This window comes from Ursus americanus, chromosome 5 (genome assembly GCF_024610735.1).
Source record: "Ursus americanus isolate L20-20 chromosome 5, mUrsAme1.1.p, whole genome shotgun sequence".
Classification (NCBI taxonomy): domain Eukaryota; kingdom Metazoa; phylum Chordata; class Mammalia; order Carnivora; family Ursidae; genus Ursus; species Ursus americanus.
The window spans coordinates 31247058-31259948 of NC_142131.1; the positions used below are offsets into that span (position 1 = coordinate 31247058).

Below are 12891 nucleotides of genomic sequence, written 5' to 3' on the forward strand. Positions count from 1 at the left end.
ATACAAATATTAATTGTATTTCATATTCTAGTAACAAACATTTAGACATTGAAATTTGATACATAGTATCAAAAATATGAAATAGAGATAAATTTGACAAACTATGTAAAAGACAGGTACACTGAAACTTAGAAAATATTCAGAAAAATCAGTGAAAATTATTGGAGAAAAATGGGGATATATGGCTTTGTTCATCAGTCAGAAGACTCAATATTAGTTTTTGGGGGGCTTTTTTGTTTTTTTTTTTAGAAAGGGGGAGAGAGAGAGAAGTCCAAGAAAGCTCTGCGCCCTGAACAGAGCCCAACACGGGACTTGATCTTACAACCCTGAGATCATGACCTGAGCTGAAATCAAGAGTCAGATACCCAACTGACTGAGCCACACAGCTGTCCCAGAAGATTGAATATTAAGATATTATTTCTACTCAGATATTATCTATGAATTCTACACAATCCCAATCAAAATTCCTGTAGGGTTTTTTTGTAGAAATTCACAAGCTGGTTCTAAAACTCATATGGAATGCAGAGGACCTAGAATGGTAAATAGTTATGGAAAAGGACAAAGTTAGAGGGCTAGCACTGCCTGATTTTAAGAATTATATGGCAGGACAAGGTGCATGGGTAGCTCAGTTGGTTAAACGGTTAAACATCTGACTCTTGATTTCAGATCAGGTCATTATCTTGGGGTCGTGGAACCAAGCCCGAGTTGGGCTCTGCACTCAGTGTGGAGTCTCCTTGCTCTGTTCCTTCCCTGGCTTACTCTCTCTCTCTCTCTCTGTCTAAATAAATAAATAAATAAATAAATAAATAAATAAATAAATAAATAAAATCTTTAAAAATATATATATGGCAGGGAGCCTGGATGGGTCAGTTGGTTATGCATCTGACCCTTTGCTTTCAGTTCAGGTCATGCATGATCTCAGGATTGTGAGATGGCTGTGTTGGGCATGGAACCTGCTTAGGATTCTCTCTCTCCCTCTCCTCCTGCCTCTTCTTTCCTTCCCCCACTCACGTGTTCATGCTCTCTTTCTCTCTCAAAACAACAAAAAAGTGGTAATGGCTATAATAATCAAAATAGCCTATCAGAAATAAACCCTGAGTTTTAACAAAGGCACAAGGCTTTTGTAGAGGAGAACAATTGGATATCCACATGCAACAAGATGTTACTGAATGTCTCTGTATATTTTAAGAATGTTGAATTTTGTTTTGACCCACAAGTTACTTGAAGATCAGATTTATCCTTTCAATTTTTTTAAAAAAACCTTGTTAAGCAGGTTTGGTGTAGGCTTTATTATACAGCTAAGTTAGCCCTTTCTACTAAAACATGACCTGTCAGGGGTCTCTACGAATGATCTGGTTGTTCAGCAAGGTCTCTCTCCTCAGGCGTCAGGAATGTAAATGTTTCCCAGGCCTGTGTGATCTCTCAGGATTGTTATTTTATAGTTCTCTGGTAGTTGTTCTTGTCCAGCCTCATGAAGACTCAACCTACATATGAGCACTTTAGTATTTAGATAGTGACTCAAGGAGTCCCTTTTATAGATTTTTGGTACCTGTTCTCTCTTCCCAAATCTTTGGTACCGTACCATGCAAAATCTAATCATCCTAGCCTCCTGAAGCTTGAATCTCTATCTCCTCAGCTCAGCAGGATCACCTTGCTATGCTTATGTTATATGCTGGAAAGTGCCTCCAGACAAGAGTGATCTTAGGGCTCACTCTGTTGTTTCCCTTCTCTGGGAGGAGTCATAGATCTGAATTGCCTGTTCTCCGGTGTCTGAATATAGGGTTTTTTTACCCCATATGTTTTGTCTAGTTTTTTTTTTTTTTTAGTTGTTTGCAATGGAAGGGCAAGTCATGACAATTATTTAGTTGTGATTGGAAGTGAATGTCTTCTACATCTTAGTTTTCATTGAAAAATTTTTTATTCTTAATTTGTTATTTCTGATAAATTACATAACTAGTACAACTGGCAAAGATAGATCTTGGAATAAAGAATACTTTTTATTTTTTTGTAAGCATACAGTTTATCTGGTAGGAGCAGAATGCTTTCTAGTCTTGAGTGAGGGAAGATAGGTTCAAATGTTCAGAAGTTGGTTTGCTTTACAGTGGAACTGAATGGAGGAAATCTAATAAAGGCAAAGCAGATAAATTGTGATCCATTAAAAATGTGCTGCTGTACTCAGTTATTTTTGTGAGATTTTAGGATAAGGCAGATTAGGTAGATCAGAATTGGAAAAGCTATCGTCAATGTTATTCTGAAATACAGTAAAACCAAATGAACTATTCCATAAGATGACAGGATTTAGAGTATCTAAATAAGGAATATCAGGAGACACAGTGGAGAAATGATACCTGATATACATAACCTGGGAATCTAATTGTCTGTTTTCTGGCTTAGGAAATAAAACTGTTGTACAGATCAAGATCATTTTTCTTTATTTAAATTCATGACAACTATTTGTAACAAACAAATTTAGCATTCTCTTTTCTGGCCTCACTGGGGTTAATTTCTGTATCTTCCTTATATACTTCTGAGATTTTTTCCTCATGGTGTTGTAACACATTTTGGTACTATAGTATTTTGTTATTTAATAACTCTAATTCTAGATTTAAATTATCCTTTTCACCAGAACTTTTAAGAAAATAATCTGTTAGTCTTCTCATGTATGTGCTTTCATGGGGTTTCAATAAACATAAACTGCTTACATGATTTATAATGTACTGCAAGTATTTTCAAACTAATGACATTTTTTCTTTTACCTTTTTGCATGTAGATAACATTATAGTTGGGTTTATGGATGAAATACTCTTTCATAGTATAATTCCTGAATGTTGAGTGGATTCACACTGTTACTTGTATTTTTCCCGATTTTCAAGTAAGGATTATTAATTTTTGTTTTCTTTTGTTCATCCCCTCATTTCAGAAAAAATGAAGAGGAATAAAATATCTCTGTCTAGCATTAACCGTAGAAACATTTTTGGAGAGAACTTACTGTATCAGGCTGCTCTGCATAATGACGTTGGTCTTGTTCATCATTATATAATAAAAGGTGGAAATGTTAATCAGACAAGTTATGCTGGTAAGTTGGGGTTACCACGCACAATTATCTTGAGAGTGGTTCATAATTTCTGCTTAGTCACTCCTTTGAAAGTATGACGAAGTGGGTGTAAGGCAAGTCACAGACAGAAAGCTTCCAGGTAATTTTTCTGCTTAGGTAACTGATCACCATCTTCTCCCAGGGATGTGGTAAGGTGGGGAGGGAAGGGCAGGAGAAGAGCATTATATTTCATCTTCAAAGATTATGCCTGCACAGGAGTGGAGGAGATAATGCTAAGCGAAATAAGTCAAGCAGAGGAAGACAGTTATCATATGGTTTCACTCATTTATGGAACATAAGAAGTAGGAAGATCGGTAGGAGAAGAAAGGGAAGAAGGAAAGGGGTGTAAAAAGAAGGGGGAATGAACCGTGAGAGACTATGGACTCTGGGAAAAAAACAGGGCTTTAGAGGGGAGGAGGGTGGGGGATCGGGTTAGGCTGGTGGTGGGTATTAAGGAGGGCACGTATTGCATGGTGCACTGGGTGTTACATGCAAGTAATGAATCATGGAACTTTACATCAAAAACTTGGGATGTACTGTATGGTGACTAACATAACATAATAAAAAAATTTTATTAAAAAAAAAAAAGATTATGCCTGCCCAGGGCGCACCAGTTGGGCCATGTGCAGTGGCCTTCCACAGAAGGATGCGGTTCCTGTGGCTGACTTGTTGGCTTTGCATGGGCATTGTTACGGTGAGACTCAACTTTGAATGGAAAAGAAGCTCAAAAGCTGAAGGAAGCTGATGGTATGCTGAGCTATGAGGGAAATTGAGGTAATATGGTAGATGTACAGCAGGGGCAATGGCCAGGGATATGGAGAGAAGAGAGTATGAGGTAGAGAAGGTGGGGAAGGGAGCTCAGAACATTCTTTCCACATGGCTGGATCTCTGTTACAGTGTTTTTTGTGGAGAGAAGCTGATGTTCTCCTGGACAAGAACGCTTCTTTAAGGACACTTAAGTGCTTAAGGCACTGAGCAGCACTGGGCCAGCCTGGGTAGTGCATTTATGTGTCCATACTTTTATTAGGTGTCTAGACTTTCTCAGTTTGTGAAACAGTGCGAAAAGTCTTATGAGGCACAGGGATGAACAGCACAGTCCACGGACAAGCAGGTGATTAGACTGACTTTAGTAAAGCATGTGTTTATATGATAATCAGGGGTTAACAGGCCGTTGTTCTGAATCTCATACCCAAGTGAACCACCAATGTCCTGTGACCCTCAACCTTGGATCCTTATTTGCTAGCCAAAGCACTTGCTCCCTTCAGAAATGTGTGGTACTTGCTGTTAGTCTCTATCTGCTCCTTAAGTTCAGGAGTAGCTCTACATGCAGCTAACTCTACTTTATGGACTTCCCAAGAATCTCTTAATATATTTTTTTTCATTAGCCCTTTTCTGTGCCATTGTTTACATCCTTGGTGTTTATTCTCTACTTGTCTTCGGCCATTTATTGTGCACTTTCTCCTGGCGCAGTGAGGAGACCTTCTGTGACCTTATGAATTCTTTATCCTTAACATACTTTCCTGGCTTCTTGAACTCTCTTGTTCTCTATTTTTCCTTCTCACTTTGCATCTTAGCTCTGATCTTTGCTTCTGGCTGTTCCATCTTACAAAATTGCAGAGGGTAGTGTTTTTAAAGACTTGACTACAACCATTTTCATCAGTCACCTGCAGTGTTTGTTTAAAATGTGGTTTGTTTAAAATGTTTATTTCACCCTCCAAGACACACGCATGCACACAAACACCGTCTCACAATTAAAATCTGTAGGTTAAAACCTTGAAATCCGCATTTTAACATATTTCCCCAGATGATTTGTATTCTCAGTGAAGTTCAGGAACTACTGGCAAGAGATGTATGACCTCCATGTGATACATCAGTTCATTGTAGTGAGCTTCTACATATGCCCGTATGTACCAGATGTTGTGAAAACAGAAACATACGTATACTAGAAAAGCTTAAATATATTCTGTGATACAGTCCAAGAAAGAATAAGTGCCTTTTGAGAAATTCATAAGATGTTATAATAATAGACCAATGATTTGTCATAGGTAATAGTTTGCATTATGAATCCTCATTTACATTTTATGATATCTTTGTCTTTGATTTAAAAAAATGGTTGCAGTAGTTCTTCATCTATCAAAAACAAAGGTGAAACCAGGAAGTAGGCTGAAGAAACTCTGAATACCCAAAAACAGATCTCATAAAGCTTCTTTGCTAAAACCCTCTCATACCAATGCCTCGAGCATTATTTTACACAGAATTCTATCTGATTCCTAAGTCTGTGGCACATTCGAACTGAAAGTAAAGGCTGGCACAGTCCAGGATATTGATAATAGCAAGAAGTTTAACAGCAAGGCAAGAGACAGATAAGAACATAAAAATGAGAGGCCACATTGTTGAGGACTGTATAATACAGAAGAGCATGCACTTACACCTCTGTGGGTGTTAACAGTTGCTACATTAGAGCCTATAAGTACTAGGATCTTTATTAAAATGTGTTGTTATCTTCTCTTTCTGGGAAACTTACTATCTTATAAAGCTTTAGAGAGATTTCCTTTAAGATGTTAGTTTTTAAAAAGAAAAAAAAATTAAGGCTCTTCCAACCTGCAGATCTGGGAGATAATAAAAGATCTGTTGTAAAATGTGTCCATCTTTATTTTGAAGGAGTGGTTTTATAAGACAGAAGGAATAATCCCTAGGGGAAGGGAAATTCTTAGTGTGTTTGATGTCGTTTTGCATTGTGTAGCCATTTCCGGTCTACAGTGGCTCTGTAAAGATCCTTCTGGCTTTGTCGATGCTGGGAATTTTATTTCAACCGTAAGACTGATACTATTCAGAGGCACCTGGGTGGCTCCATCGGTTAAGCGGCTGACTCTTGATTTTGGCTCTGGTCCTGATCTCAGGGTCCTGGGATTGGACCCCGTGTGAACCCCACGTCAAACCCTGCATGGATGGGCTCCTTGCTCAGTGGGGCATCTGCTGGCGATTCCCACTGCCTCTCCCCCCCAATTAAAAAAAAAAAAAAGACTGATACTGTTTATCACTGGATCATCCTTGCTTGGGTCTCATTTAAAGTGGCATTCAGTTACTCAGCTATCAGAAAGAACGAGTTCTCAACATTTGCTGCAACATGGACTGCACCGGAGGAGATAATGCTAAGTGAAATAAGTCAAGCAGAGAAAGACAATTATCATATGATTTCTCTCATCTATGGAACATAAGAACTAGGAAGATCGGTAGGGGAAGAAAAGGATAAAGAAAGGGGAGGTAATCAGAAGGGGGAATGAAGCATGAGAGACTATGGACTCTGAGAAACAAACTGAGGGCTTCAGAGGGGAGGGGGTGGGGGAATGGGATAGACTGGTAATGGGGGCACGTATTGCTTGGCGCACTGGGTGTTATACGCAACTAATGAATCATGGAACTTTACATCAGAAACCAGGGATGTACTGTATGGTGACTAACATAATATATTATGTTTTTAAAAATAGGTAGTCCTTAAGTGGTTATGTTTCAAAAGTTCACATGTGAGCTATTTATTTGAAATTTCTTGTAACATTATGAAAAATTTTAAACATACTGAAAAGTTAAAAGAATGCATCCAGATACTTAAAACCTAGATTCTACATATTTATTTTTATTACATACTTACTATAAAGGAAAACACTCATGTGTTTCTCCTCTACTTATATTCATAACACTTCTTTTTTCTCAGTATATTTTTAAAATTTTTTATTATGTTAGTCACCATATCATCATTAGTTTTTGATGTAGTGTTCCATGATTCATTATTTGCGTATAACACCCAGTCCTCCATGCAATATGTGCCCTCCTTAATACCCGTCACCGGCCTATACCAATCCCCCACCCCCCTCCCCTCTGAAACCCTCAGTTTGTTTCCCAGAGTCCATAGTCTCTCGTGGTTCCTTCCCCCTTCTGTTTACCCCCCCTTCATTCTTCCCTTCCTTCTCCTGCTGATCTCCCTACTATTCCTTATGTTCCATAAGTGAGTGAAACCATATGATAATTGTCTTTCTCTGCTTGACTTATTTCACTTAGCATAATGTCCTCCAGTCCCGTCCATGTTGCTACAAATGTTGGGTATTCGTTCTTTCTGAGGGCTGAGTAATATTCCATTGTATATGTGAACCACATCTTCTTTATCCATTCGTCTGTTGAAGGGCATTTCAGCTCCTTCTACCGTTTAGCTATTGTGGACAATGCTGCTATGAACAATGGGGTGCATATGGCCCTTCTCTTCACTACATCTGTATTTTTGGGGTAAATACCCAGTAGTGCAATTGCTGGGTCATAGGGTAGCTCTATTTTTAACTTTTTGAGGGACCTCCACACTGTTTTCCAAAGTGGCTGTACCAACTTGCCTTTCCACCAACAGTGTAAGAGGGATCCCCTTTCTCCACATCCTCTCCAACATTTGTTGTTTCTTGCCTTGTCTATTTTTGCCATTCTAACTGGCGTAAGGTGGTATCTCAGTGTGGTTTTGATTTGAATTTCCCTGATGGCTAATGATTTTGAAAATTTTTTCATGTGTCTGTTAGCCATTTGTATGTCTTCATTGGAAAAGTGTCTGTTCATATCTTCTGCCCATTTTTTGATTTGATTATTTGTTTCTCGTGTATTGAGTTTGAGAAGTTCTTTTTAGATCTTGGATACCAGCCTTTTGTCTGTAGCTTCATTTGCAAGTTCTCCCATTCTGTGGGTTGCCTCTTTGTTTTGATGACTGTTTCCTTTGCTCTGCAGAAACTTTTTATCTTGATGAAGTCCCACAAGTTCATTTTATCTTTTGTTTCTCTTGCCTTTGGAGATGTATCATGAAAGAAGTTGCTGTGGCCAATGTTGAAGAGGTTGCAGCCTATGTTCTCCTCTATGATTTTGATGGATTCCTGTCTCACATCGAGGTCTTTCATCCATTTGGAGTTTATTTTTGTGTATGGTGTGAGAGAGTGGTCAAGTTTCATTCTTTTGCATATAGCTGTCCAATTTTCCCAGCACCATTTATTGAAGAGACTGTCTTTTTTCCACTGGATGTTTTTTCCTGCTTTGTCAAAGATTAGTTGCCCATAGACCCAAGAGTCCATTTCTGGGTTCTCTATTCTGTTCCATTGGTCTGTGTGTCTGTTTTTGTGCCAGTACCATGCTGTCTTGGTGATCACAGCTTTGTAGTATAGCTTGAAATCAGGCAACGTGATATCTCCAGCTTTGTTTTTCTTTTTTAAAATTTCCTTGGCGATTCGGGGTCTTTTCTGGTTCCACACAAATTTTAGGATTGTTTGTTCCAGCTCTTTGAAAAATGTCATTGGTATTTTAATCAAGATGGCGTTGAAAGTATAGATTGCTCTGGGTAGCATAGACATTTTAACTGTGCTTATTCTTCCGATCCATGAGCACGGAATGTTTTTCCATTTTTCTGTCTTCTTCAATGTCTTTCATCAGTGTTCTATAGTTTCTAGAGTATAGATCCTTTACCTCTCTGGTAAAGTTTATTCCGAGATATCTTATGATTTTGGTGCTGTTGTAAATGGAATTGATTCCGTAATTTCTCTTTCTTCAGTCTCATTGTTCATGTATAGAAATGCAACTAATTTCTGAGCATTGATTTTGTATCCTGCCACATTACTGGATTGTTGTATGAGTTCTAGTAATTTGGGGGTGGAGTCTTTTGGGTTTTCCATATAAAGTAGCACGTCGTCTGTGAAGAGAGAGTTTGACTTCTTCTTTGCCAATTTGAATACCCTTTATTCTTTTTTGTTGTCTGATTGCTTTTGCAAGGACTTCTAGTACTATGTTGAGTAATAGTGGTGAGAGTGGGCATCCTTGTTGTGTTCCTGATCTTAAGGGAAAGGCTTTCAGCTTTTCCACATTGAGAATGATATTCACTATGGGCTTTTCATAGATGGTTTTTATGAGATTGAGAAATGTACCCTCTATCCCTACACTCTGAAGGGTTTTAATCAGGAAAGGATGCTGTGTTTTGTCAAATGTTTTTTCTGCATCAATTGAAAGGATCATATGGCTCTTGTCTCTTCTCTTATTAATGTTATCTATCACACTGATTGATTTGCGAATGTTGAACCACCCTTGCATCCCAGGGATGAATCCCACTTGGTCGTGATGGATAATCCTTTTAATGTACTGTTGGATCCTATTAGCTAGGATCTTGTTGGGAACTTTGACATCTATATTCATCAGGGATATCGGTCTGTAATTCTCCTTTTTGATGGGGTCTTTGCCTGGTCTTGGGATCAAGGTAATACTGGCCTCATAGAATGAGTTTGGTAGTTTTCCTTCTGTTTCTATTTTTTATTCATAATACTTCTGATACCAGATGTGTGGGATTTTCAACACATCAAGCAATTCTCCAACACCAGCTGGGTGTCCTGCGATTTAGTTCATTTCTGACACTAACCCAAATTAGTACAGATCCCACAGGTTTAGGAATCTGTCAGCCACCCCCTCTTCAGAGGCCAGTCACAAGTACTAGGTCTCTGGGTTACCCACAATTTATGTTCAAGTTGGCTACAAATTGGAGGTTCCCACAGTCCCTTCCTTGGATTTGATCTTTTCCAAAAATAGCCCACAGAACTCAGGGAAACACTTATGTTTATCATATAAGTTTATTATATGATACCATATAAGTTTATTATATGACAAAGGATACAGATGAATACCCAGATGAAGATACAGAGTGAGGCCTGGGAGGGTCCTGAGCACAGGAGCTTCCATCCCTGTGGATTTAGAGTATGTCCTTCCCAGCATGTAGATGTGTTGACCAACCTGGAAAAGTTCTCCAAACCCCAGAGTTTGGGGATTTTTATGGAGGTTTCATCATGAAGGCAGGGCAGGGGAGAGGGGGACATGGAGCTGAAACTTCCAAGTTTCTGATTGTGACTTGGTCGTTCTTATGACCAGCCCCCTTCCAGGAGCCCACCAAAAGTTGCTTCATTAGAACAAAAGATACTTCTGTCACCCGGAATAGCGAGGGATTTAGGAGCTCTGTGTCAGACACTTCTATCACTTACGAAATTGCAGAGGTCTTGGGGGTTCTACATGAGGCACTGGGGTGAGAGACCAAATATTAGAACAATAGATTGTCCCAGCACCCCTGTTTACAAGGGTTTAGGAGCTCTGTCCCAGGAACCAGGGGGCAGAAACCAATAAAATTTCTTATTATTTCATTCCTATCCATCTGTAAATCTCTGTCCATCAGTCCATCCTTATGTTGATGCATTTCAAAGAAAGTTAGTACATTTTACCACTGAACACCTCAGCATTAATGTCTCTAACTAGAGTTCCAGTTTTTTTTTCTTTTTTGAGGTGAAATTTTCATACAGTAAAATGAAGATCTTAAATATATTCACCTGTGTAACCCAAACCTCTGTCAAGATAGAATATTACCAGCATCCCAGAAATTTCACTCATCTCTCTTCCCAGTCATTCCCCGCCCCCACTCCCTAGAAGCCGCTGTTCTGATACTTCTCTGATATTATTCAGTATTTCTGATGGTTTTGCCTCTTCATTATTTCACCATTAAGCATGATATTAGCTGTAGGTTTTATAGCTGCTCTTCATCATATTGAGGAATCCATTCCTAATTTCCTGAGTATTTTTATCAGGAATGGATGCTGGGTCATGATAAATCATCCTTTTATATATTGCTAGATTCAGTTTGCTGCTCTTTTGTTAAGGATTTTTGCATGTGTGAGCATGAGTAATATTGGTCTGTAATTTTCTTTTTGTTGTAATGCTTTTGTCTGGTTTTGATATCAGGTTTTGCTAGTATTTTGTTAAGGATTTTTTAAAACTATGTAAATAATATTGGTTCATAATTTTCTTGTAATGATTTTTGTTTTGGTATCCGGGTTATGTAGACCTCATAAAATGAGTTAAGAAGTATTCTCTTCTAGTTTCTGGAAGAGTTTGTGTAAGTTTGGGGGTTTTTTTCTTCCTTAAATGTTTGACAGAGTAAAACTATGTGAGCTTATAATTTTTTTCTGTGGCAAGATTTTAATAATAAATGCAAATTTCACCTGTGTGTGAGCTAGTCATACTTTGTTTCATCTTGTGTCAGTTTTGGTAAGCTGTACTTTTTCGAGGAATTTGTCCTTTTTATCTAAGTTATGGAATTTATTGGCATAAAGTTATTTATAATATTCCCCTATTATTGTTTTAATATCTGCAGATCTTTAGGGATATAAATTTATCTTTCATTCGTGATATTGCTCATTTCCTCTCTTCCTTCTCTCCTTTATCTTTTTTTTCTTCCTTCCTAAAGTAGTTTAAGCTAGAGGATTTTCAATTTTATTGCTTTTTTTTCCTCAGAGAACTAACTTCTAGCTTTAAATTTTTGTCTCTTATCTGTATTAAATGTTATTAATTTCTGCTTCTTTTGACCTCTACGTGTTTTGGGTTTATTTTTTTCTTTGTCTAGTTTCTTAAGGTTGAAAATGAGGTCACAGATTTTTGTACATTTTCCCCTGTGATACTCAAAGCTTTAAATTTCCCTCTAAATACTGCTTTTGCTGCATCTAACAGATTTTAATATGTTGTATTTTCATTATCATTCACTTTTAAATACTTTTAATTTCTTGCATGGATTATTTGTTTCACCCCAAGATCATACTAGAAGTTGTTAAATTTTTAAATATTTGAGGATTGTCCAGGTATCTTTCTGGTATTGATTTCCTTTTGGTTAAAGGATATACTTTCTGTGAATTTGATCCTTCTATTTATTGAGAATTGGTCTAGTACCTAGTATATGGTCTGTCTGTCTTAATATCCCTTGTGTACTTGAATGTTTCTTCTTCAGTTGTATGTAATGTTCTATAAGCATCACTTAGATGAAGATGGTTGGTAATATCATGTTTGTGTTTATGGATTTTTTGTCTAGTTAATCTGTCATTTTATGAGAAGGGTGTTGAAGTATTAACAACTGTGATTATGGATTTGTCAATTTCTCCCTTTAATTCTGTCCATTTAAAAAAATTTTTTTTAAGATTTTATTAATTTGATAGAGAGAGACAGCCAGCGAGAGAGGGAACACAAGCAGGGGGAGTGGGAGAGGAAGAAGCAGGCTCCTAGCAGAGAAGCCTGATGTGGGGCTCGATCCCAGAACGCCGGGATCACGCCCTGAGCCGAAGGCAGACGCTTAATGACTGCGCCACCCAGGTGCCCCGAATTCTGTCCATTTTTGCTTGTATTTTGAAGCTTCATTATTAGGTACATACACCGTTGTAATTGTCATATCTTTCTTCTGATAAATTGACCTTTTAATTATTATGAAATATCTCACTTCATCTCTGGTAATACGCTTTGTCTTGAAGTTACTATATATAATACTAATATAGGCACCCTAGCCTTCTTAGTTTCTTGTCTGTTTGCTATATCTTTTCCCATCTTTTTATTTTCAACCTATCTCTTTTTATTTAAAATTTATTTCTTATAGACAGCATATTTCTTATCCATAGACAGCTTTTTTTATCCATTCTGACAATCTCTGCCTTTTAATTAGGGTGATTAATCAATCTTCATTTGGATTGAGGACTGCAATTTTACTAATTGTTTCTTGTGCATATTATCTTTTTCCCCCCTCTCTTTGTCCTTGCATTATTTTGTAGTAGTTACTCTGGTGATTGCAATATACATCTTTAATGTTTCAGTCCTTTTAGAGTTAGTATATTTCTATAAAATGTAAAAACACTGAACACAGCTCCCTTTTGTACTATATATATAACATCTGTATACATTAATAACACCAAACTATAATGTTATAATTTTCGATT

The 12891-nt window shown here is 37.5% G+C and overlaps 1 protein-coding gene across 1 annotated transcript in view; it reads left to right on the forward strand.

The window, feature by feature from the left end:
• Positions 1-12891, forward strand: part of ANKRD31 (ankyrin repeat domain 31) — a 168651-nt gene that overhangs the window by 56363 nt on the left and 99397 nt on the right. The window contains 1 exon segment of the mRNA XM_087862065.1: positions 2921-3076. Coding sequence (XP_087718191.1) covers positions 2921-3076 — 156 coding nt within the window.